Source organism: Phyllobates terribilis, unplaced genomic scaffold, assembly GCF_046119375.1.
Source record: "Phyllobates terribilis strain yellow unplaced genomic scaffold, ASM4611937v1 Scaffold_3092__1_contigs__length_90715, whole genome shotgun sequence".
NCBI lineage: Eukaryota > Metazoa > Chordata > Amphibia > Anura > Dendrobatidae > Phyllobates > Phyllobates terribilis.
Genome location: NW_027365846.1, coordinates 26,575 through 36,498, shown reverse-complemented (window position 1 = coordinate 36,498; position 9,924 = coordinate 26,575). Strand labels below are relative to the sequence as shown.

Here is a 9,924-nt window from a genome sequence, read left to right as displayed (position 1 = left end):
CACCATCGGGATTGCGACTATCATGTGTCTAGGATTAAGTTGTGCGTTCTCCTAAACGTTGTACTCAATTGATCAATATAAACAGGCTTTGAAATCTTTCAAGAGAAAGATAGTGGACTTTCTCCTAGATAACTTATTGGTTATCAAAGGTTCCCAATGTAAGAAATAGTGTTCTCTTGCGTTATTTTTATTTTCTCTTTCTAAGTAACATGACTTGATTAAGTTGTGTTTTGTAGATATATTCTAACACATCTGATCCTACAATAACCCACACCCAATAACAAAGTACGAAACCCTACTACTTCGATCCTAATACTAACCGCGACCCACTAAAAACACACAATAAGATCTATGTCTTTATTATACAAATCCTCTCCCTTGTGTTGAATCATTAGTGAGTTAGAAGGAGAGCAAGGTCTCGACTAATGACTTCCTTCCAACTCTTATTCGGTCGGCCTCTTCCCCTAAAGAAGTCTTTCTGAGCTAAATTTTCATACATGCGTACTAGGGCTTATGTGTAACTAAAAGCGTTTTTAGGACTTCTGCGTGATTAATCTCATTGCAAGAAAGTCTGAACCCCTAGTACTCCTAAAGCTAAATGCCACCCACTATAAACATGGTATAAGATCTATGTCTCTAGTACTCTAATCATCCCCCTCCTCTCGACCATATCTTAAGACAAATCATTAGTGAAGTTAAGGAGAGCAAGGTCTCTTGTCTAGTGACTTCCTTTTAACTCTTTTTCCGCCAGTCTCTGTCCCTACAAAAATCTCCAAGAGCTAAACCTTAACATATATGTAATAAGGCTTCAACGCAACTAAGTGTGCGTTTGGATTACTCATTTATAATTGAATTTTGTTTTAACTGTGAAAAGGTGTTATTGGAATAAATATTTACATAAACTGTAGATAAAATATCTTTTGGTATTCTGTATTAGCATCTTCCTGAAATACCAATTGTCTATATCGTCAAATACTGTTGCTCAATATGGACTACCACCGCCACCCATCAACCACCAAATTGAAACCACAACCATCCTTCAACACTAGCAAGTACCAATTATTCTCTCTGCTCTAGGACATTCTCTGACTTCTAACCCTTAATTTCTCTTGTATCCTGGCTCCTCGAGACATAACCACCACCTATGAACAACCGATCCATGGTGTAGTAAAGATCTCGCCCTCACTTTCCCTAACTAGCCTTGCAGAATCGTCAAATTCGTCCCATCAACCCCCGTCCAGAATAACCAACAATCAAGTATATCTTATAAAAGTCTCAAGTAGCCAAAAACCTAACTTTGGGTTCTTCATTCATATCGTACAAATTACATTTCAATATCAATGTTTTTTTCTTCTCTAGATATCATGAATTAGGTGTCGGCACAAGCGTATGGTGGTGACGGTTAGATGAAATATGGCAGTTTTGCAGGTGACAGGTTGTGGTGGTGGCGACTAGTGATTGAGAAGGGATGCGGTAAGCCAACAATAGAGATTTCTAGACAAAGTTAATGAAAATAGCTAATTAATCTAATCCTAAGCTGTATATATTCGTATTTTTATGTTAAAATTAATCTCACTATTACAATTGGTATTTTTGTTCAAAGAATTAATTACAAGCTTCCAAATTTCTTTCCTTGTAGCCACAATTAGCAAATTAACATAAGCAAAAAACTACTAATCCACGCCAAATGTCAATCAAGCAAGTAATATCAGCGATCACCATATGAACTACTGGTTTTACTATCACACCATTCATATATTTCCATACTTTTACTCAGACATTGTCGGAGACTTAGTTAGAAACTCCACTCATGTGGAAATAAACATTTTTGTTCCTGTATAAATTCGCATAAACACAACCACTTTAAGCTAAAAAAAATCAAATTTATGAAAACTTACAAAAACAAACCCTTAATTTCTAACTCCTTTTGTTAATTTATTTTTGTTCAAATCTACTGCAAATCTCTCTCATATTGATCAGTTAAATCTTTACAAAAAAGAGGTATCAACTTTTATGCTTCAAAGTTTTTTTGTTTCTATCTTTTTAACAATTGAGATTGTTGATTATTACATTTTATGTATGACAGGAAAAATATCTGGAGCCAAATCATATCAAATTATGGATGTGCTTGTTCGGTGGCTTGTATTTACGATGATGATTCTAATCATCAGCAATAATTGCTTCGCAAGAAATTTGTTAAGTTCTTGCTTCATATTCATCTCCATTGACCCTTTTTCAGGTTTTATTTTTTTTATCACTTCTTTTATGATTTAAAACTTGTAAAACTGAAAATAAGTGTTTTTTCAGTCTTATCATAGAATGTTTTACAATCAGGTTTTTTTTATTGATGAATAAGTAGTCAAATATAGAAATTTATTCAATCAAAGTTAATTTTGTAGTTTTATTTGTTTTGGATTTATTAAAAAAAAATTCTTAGCAAGTAATTCATTATATCTAAATATTACATCTACAGTAGTAAGGGCATGGTTAAAAAACATAATTTTAAAATTTTTTAGAGACAAAATAGTAATTACACTTTTAGACGGGCAGATTAACTGCAGATGGAAAATGGTGTAACTTTATTAACGGAACTGAAATAAGGGGTATTTAAAATCAATACGAATATAAAAGGCACATATAAGAGGTGGTTTTCAATATTTTTCTTAATTTTTTTACTATCTTTAGTCTCTTATTTGTCGCTTATGGGGAAACAAATAGCAAAGTCCTTTTTATTAATAATTTTTATATTTACTATATTAAATCTCTGTTTAGCTATCTTTTGCTAATGTTTTCGTATATAATTTTGTGGGCGTGAACTCCAGAAGGACAAGGCATTCTGAGGCGGGGAAAAGAGGGAAAATTAGGCTTACTTTGAACGTTACAATCAACCATGTAAGTTTTTGTACAATCGTTATAAAAAAAAAATAAGTATCATTGGCTAAGACGACTTTAATGTAACTTAATACAAATAACATACTATAATATGGGATCAACCTTTCTTAAACTTAATTGAAGGGCATAAATTTCAAAATATTTGTGTTGGATATTATTTTCTAAATTAAATTTAAAAACTAATTTAGACTTAAATTATTTATGAACTCATTTTGCAGGTGGTAATGGACAATGGCATACTCCAACTCACCCTTGCAAATCCATACGGCTATGTCACCGGCATTAGATACAATGGAATCGACAATTTGCTTCAGTTTAGAAATGATGAATCAAATCGAGGGTATAATACTTATATTTAGCTTAATTTCCATTAACATCAATAAGAATATTTAACACAGTAGTATATTAATATGAAAAAGTTTTCTGTAAAAATATGTTTTACGATATGAAATACGAGCAAATTTTAAGTGTAAATTTTTCTTTATATGTAAACCTGGTTATAATTCGTAAACCGAAATAACTGCATTACGGAAGGTTTTTTGGTCTAATACAATGGTTTTCAATCACAAAGATTGTTCTACATTCATGAATTAGTACTCTATGTACACATATAAAATAGTAATATTAACATTCACATGTTATATTTTTATCTGATCCCAAACCCTATTAGTATACATCTTAATCTAGTGGTTTGATCGTCTTGCAGGTATTTTGATATCGTTTGGGATGCACCTGGACAATGTGATAAAGATTGCACGGATGGGTAAGAGTTAGCATTGGATGGAAACACATATGATATATGATGATACATAGAACGCCAGTTGCACGAGAGAGATAGTCGAGCTGAACGAGAGAACCAAAAAGAATGAAAATAAGATAACGAAGATTTTTCGTGGTTGACCAATGTTACTCACGTGGTGGATAGAAGATCTTATAACATAGTTTAGAAACGAGGAAAATTAGACTTTACGATGCAAAATAAGAATCTTTGAATATGAATATCAAAATAAGAAAATAAAGTGTTAAATTACTAACATAGATCAAAATGATTAAAAGAGAACTAATAAAAATCGAGATTGTGAAAATTCTATAAATAATTCAAAGATTTTTTTAATATTATTCTATGTTAATAATTTAATATATTATGTTCATTATTCTTCACAGCTTCACATTTTGCACAATAAAATTAATTTTATCATAAAACTGCTCCTGGTACTATTAAAAAATCATTAGAGATTAAATTAGGATTTAGACAAAGAGATTACATATAATGCTCTAAACCACTCTAACTAGCTTGAAGATCAAGATATCGGCCCGCCATGTTTCATTCTGTGGGATTCATATCCAAAACACTATTTCGTGACGAATGTTTTAGTTTTACTCTATAAAGTTGAAAATTGAGGAGAAATTAATCAAGGTTGTATATTCTGATGCAGGTTAGAGGGAACAACATTCAACATCATAAGAAATTCTTCTGATAGAACAGAGATTTCATTTAGTGCTAAATGGAATCAATCTTCATGGAATGGTGATACTTATCCTTCTGCACCAGTCAATGTAGATCGAAGGTTTCGTTAAAAATTTGTCGTCTTATCCTAATATTTTAATATTAGATCATTTCTAACAAAAAATGACGTAAATGGATGACATAAACAGGTATGTGATGTATAAAGGGCTGGAGGGTTATTATTCGTATACAATCTTGGATCGTGAAGCAAGTTTCCCACAAGCTAACATTCATCAAATAAGAGCTGTGTACAAGCTTCAAGAAGATATGTAAGTAACTACTACTTAATTAACTAACTTAAGCTTGGCTTGTTAACTGGACTGATGAAGTGATTAATTTGTTGTGGCAGGTTTCAGTATATGGCAATGTTAGATGATAGACGGCGGCTAATGCCAATGCCCGGTGACCGTGCTACTGGGGAGGTTCTTGATTACAAAGAAGCTGTTCGGTTGATAGATCATGTTAATCCTGATATGAAGGGAGAAGTATGTACCATAAATATAGTTTGCTACTTAAATTAATACACTAATGTGATTAGATATATTTATATATTATTATGGGGAATGAGAGAGACAAGCAAACAAAATTGAAAATGTATGTAGATTTACGTTGTTCATCAATGTTATATTTACGGACTAAATGTTAGGAGGTAGAATTACATATAGTTCATTATATTAGAGTTTGGAGAAATAGAATATGTTATGTAATAAACTAATGTATCAGACTTTGGTCCAAGACATCGACTCAAATGAAGAAATAAATTATGTCTACCTCTTATAATGTGCTATTCGGATTCAGGGACTAGCTCTTTACAACACAAAACCCGGTCTTTTCTCAAGATTTGCGCTTTGAATTCATTTGTTGTAGGTTGACGACAAGTATCAGTACACGTGCGACCACAAAGAAACAAGTTGCACGGTTGGATTGCTAACAATCCCAAAGCTGGGTTTTGGTTAATAACACCAAGTGATGAGTTTCGAAGTGCTGGTCCTTTCAAACAAGATCTTACTTCTCATGTTGGTCATACTTGTCTCCAGGTATATCCTAAACATAAATCAAATCTATTTTATCTATATCTATTGAAAATTTATTGCATATCACAATAAATTTTATCATATCTTTTGAATAATAACAACATTTAACATAAAAAACAAATGTTTATTTTTATCCATACGAGATCTCTTAAAATCAAAAGAAAAGAGTTCAGTCTTCATTCTACCTCAAAAAAGTTTAAAATAACCGACCGGCTTTTATATCCACATACATTAATAGAGTTAAAGGGAGTATCTAGAGGTAAATCATACATGATAAACTTCTTATACTTGTAATTGTTTATATATTACTCCATAGGGTACATAATTTTGTCTTGTGATACTATATGTAGATCCATTTTTCTAATATGTCCTCTCCTGAATAAAGATTAAGGTCTAGATTGTGAAAACAATTGTGGACACTAATGTTATTTAATAAATAAAATTACAGTGTTATGAATTAATTATTTCCTTTTTATGATTTTAGCTTATTTTTTATAGAAATTTTTAGTTTTAAATTAGGCCTCTAAACATGTAGCATCAAGTATAAAATAGAAAAACCCTTATATACATGATTCAAAGAAAGAATGTAAAAACTAGTGAATATTCTTCTTTTATTAACATGAAGTACTCACTTCTTAACATGATTAAAATTGTGCAGATGTTTCATAGTGCTCATTACGGAGGGAATAATATGGCTCTTGCATTCAAACAAGGAGAACCATGGAAAAAGGTTTTTGGGCCATTTCTTGTTTATCTGAATTCTAACATGAATAATAGTGCACTATGGCAAGATGCTAAAATCCAGGTACATAATAATCGATCTCATCCTTAATTACACAACAAAAAACACTAGTTCCTTGTCTTTGACTGATCTTTAATGTCAATCAGATGATTAAAGAAACCAAAAGATGGCCATATCAATTTCCATTGTCCATGGATTATACCAAGCCTATTAATCGCGGGTCTGTGTCTGGACGATTATCTGTGAAAGATAGGTAACCCGAAAAAGACTTAGTTCGGGTCATTTGATAAGTGGGTACATATGTTGCACATTATAAGAAAGTAATGATAAGAACGATCACTTTCACCAAAAGAAATGGATAAGGTTGTATTAAGAAACAACATTATAGATTTGTGCTACATTAGAGTTTAGAGAAAGAGACTACTCTAACAACAATTTACATTTGCATAGATTGGGCGAACATATATTGACACCAGCTAAAGATGCTTGGGTTGGCTTGGCTGCAGTGGGTGCTGTAGGATCATGGCAAGTCGAAATTAAGGTGATTTCGCTATCTTGATTAAAAAAAATGATTTTTCTAACTTAAAATCTTACATCATAAACTAAGACCTTATATTAACCGTGATTAATTTAGCTGATTTAGTTATTTTATTTTTTGAAGTGTCAATTCCTAACACCGTAATTTAAAAACCTGAAACAAAAAACTTAGCATATGTCTATCTTATGCACATTAATTATATGAAGCTTAATAGTTTGTACATTTCACTATTCTAGGGTTACCAATTTTGGGTGAAGACAGAGAAAGGATGGAAACTTTGTAATCAATGGAGTTATAGAGGGTGCTTATTGTCTATATGCAACAGTCACAGGATTTATCGGAGACTACAAATTCCCTGTAAACATTCAAATTAAAGCTGGTAATTACGTCTACTTATTTAATCCCTTCATATTACTCATCTAAATGTACAATTTCTATGTCCTTAATTGACATATAATACCTCAAATGTGTATGATTTGAATGTAGGGAAAGTTATAAAATTTGGAGACATTACATACGAGCCTCCACGACATGGTCCGACTTTGTGGGAAATCGGGATTCCAGATCGTACGGCTTCTGAGTTCTTCGTACCCGATCCCATTCCTAATCTAGTAAACAAACTCTTCATCAACAAGCCTCACCACAAGTGAGTTTAATTCAAGTCATTTTATTTTATCGGTTTTTCTGAGGTATACCATGATATTGCATATTAAGAATTATTTATAAAAAACAAACCCTAAAATGAGAATAACAAACTCATTACATTAACTATAATATCCTGGAATAATTTGTCTTAATTACAATGTTTTGTATTTAGAAACATAACCTAAAAAAATGTTATTTGGTTTACCTTAAAAACAGGTTTAGACAATATGGTTTATGGAGACAATACACCGAATTGTATCCTCACAATGATCTAGTTTACACTATTGGTAAAAGTGATTTCGAAAGGAATGGTTTTTCGCTCATGTTCCAAGGTAACAATCCCTAATCTTTTGTACATGTTTTCTTAGCATAAAAAAAAGTACACTAATGATATATTTTAACTAATATTATTGTAACGTGTATGTGTTTAGGAAAGTGGAAACGATACTAAACCAACAACATGGCAAATTTTGTTTCCTATAGAGAAACTAGAAGACTTAACCACCTACAAGCTTCGTATAGCTATAGCATCCGCATCGGGAGCTGAATTACAAGTATGTAAATATGACTTTAGATCTTTTTATTGTGTTGATTTTGGAATGAAATATGTTTTGACACTTCACTCTTCTTTTCTTTTATCTTTCTTAGGTTCGGTTTAATGATCCTGATAAAACCCGACCACATTTCACTTCAAAGCTATTCGGGAAGGACAATGCAATTGCAAGACACGGTATCCATGGATTGTACAAACTATTTAGTGTGGATGTACCTTCTACTTGGCTACGTCATGGGGACAATAAATTATATTTTACCCAAACGCGGTATAAATATCAAATTGACGGACTTATGTACGACTACATCCGATTTGAAGGACCGCCTGAGTAAGTTTGAGGGCAAGTACATTCATCGAGATGAAGTGATTAGAGCTCGCTCATGATCTAGATAAGGCTACTTGTTGTGCTCTCAATGTTCATAGTGATCCAAATGGATATGGATACCTATACGGAATTAAGTGACGTCGACCCAGCTTGCGAACTGGAATGGCCTTACAATGCTTTCCAGTAGCAGTTAGCACGGCTTTTCCACCCTAGATTTTAGGGTTTATTAAGAGGATGGGATCGAGTAAATGTACGCTCAATATATAGAACAAATGTTAGGCTAAAGAATGCAGAAAATTGAGCTCATGTGTTATGCCATTTGTGATGATGTTCAAATGTGTAAATGACAAAAGGTTGTATTCGATTTTGATAATCAAGCACTCTATTCCGATTCTCTTTCTTTTTCTTCTTCCTTTTTTTTACCTAGATAGCTGGCAGGATCAAATATAGTAACAAGTAACTTAAATTAAAAGGTAATCAATATGGCCAGACGATGATTCTAAACAGCTACCGGATGTTTTAGACTATCACCTGAATAAATACGTATTGCGTATTTTACATGCATGTAGATTCTAAAGTCTTCTCAAACCGTTTTTTCAAAACGGTTTAGGTCACTAATAAAAAATAGGTTTTATAGGCGCTTAGATAGCGACGTTTTTGTAAAAAATGTGCCTAAAAAAGAATTTATGAAAAACCTGAAGCTACAAAGCGTCGCATCTTACTCGCGAAATTAAAACAATGTCCACTTCTAAAATAGCCTTCTCTTTCGAGGGTAGTAAAAAAGTGCGCAATTCTACACCTTCATTCTTCACCACTACTCTTGGTTCGTTCATGTTTAGATTCCTCATGACTACCCTTCCTCTTCAAAACCCTCTGCGGGGTTGATCTGTGGCTTCAACTTCTCAGAGTCTACTAATATGGATAGATAATTAATCATGCTTGTGTAATTTCTCTGACTTCGCCGGCTCCACCAATTTGTCATATTCTACTCTTCCTCTTCACTCTTAGCTACCCCATTGCAACCCCTTCGATTAATCCATTAGAGGCGTTTGGGCGAGAAGATTGAGCGAGCAACAATTCTATCCAAGCCGAATCTGCGCTTCAATGTCAGGTATCTCCGCTTCACACCCCTTCGCAATCTGTTTCAGGCATCAATGTTTAGATGCTTAGTTCAGAAGTATAGATTTCAGATCGTGCTCATAGGTCAATCATTGAATTGTACAATCCTGATGAATACTCCAATTTTGTTCAAGAAATTTGATGGAGTTGCTAGAATTGCATAGTGTTAGTTGGAGCTGAGCTGATATTTTGAGTTAGTTTAATGTTGCCACGTGAAAAGAATTTCAGCCTAGATTAAGAAGGAAATATTTTATTTGCTTAAATATAACTTCTATTTGTGGTTTTCATTGATCAAATTTGAGGATCTTGGCCGACAGAAAGTGATTGTAAAATTTACTTGTTTTCACTTTTCAGTCAATCATTTCTAATGTTGATACATGTCGTTTGTAGAATTTTATTGAAATGTTATTCAATTGCTGATACAGATATGCAGGTATTGTAATCCATGGTGCAGTGACTCTGGTTTCACTAAATGATGAAATTGCGTGGCAAAATAAATGTCAATACTAATCAGATTAGATAGAGTTCCATCAACTTAGTTGTTTGAATAGCAATTCATGTGAATTAAC

At 32.7% G+C, this 9,924-nt stretch overlaps 1 protein-coding gene across 1 annotated transcript; it reads left to right on the top strand.

The window, feature by feature from the left end:
- The first annotated feature begins 2,561 nt into the window (after nucleotides 1-2,561).
- LOC141247513 (rhamnogalacturonate lyase-like) lies at nucleotides 2,562-8,374 on the top strand. The gene is given in 20 exon segments (XM_073669228.1): nucleotides 2,562-2,573; nucleotides 2,773-2,892; nucleotides 3,111-3,232; nucleotides 3,599-3,655; nucleotides 4,329-4,460; nucleotides 4,549-4,668; nucleotides 4,749-4,884; nucleotides 5,267-5,297; nucleotides 5,300-5,436; nucleotides 6,092-6,238; nucleotides 6,322-6,428; nucleotides 6,626-6,716; nucleotides 6,950-6,976; nucleotides 6,978-7,092; nucleotides 7,200-7,359; nucleotides 7,575-7,654; nucleotides 7,657-7,690; nucleotides 7,795-7,912; nucleotides 8,007-8,239; nucleotides 8,335-8,374. Coding segments are annotated over 20 exon segments (2,019 nt in total).
- Nucleotides 8,375-9,924: the final 1,550 nt, after the last annotated feature.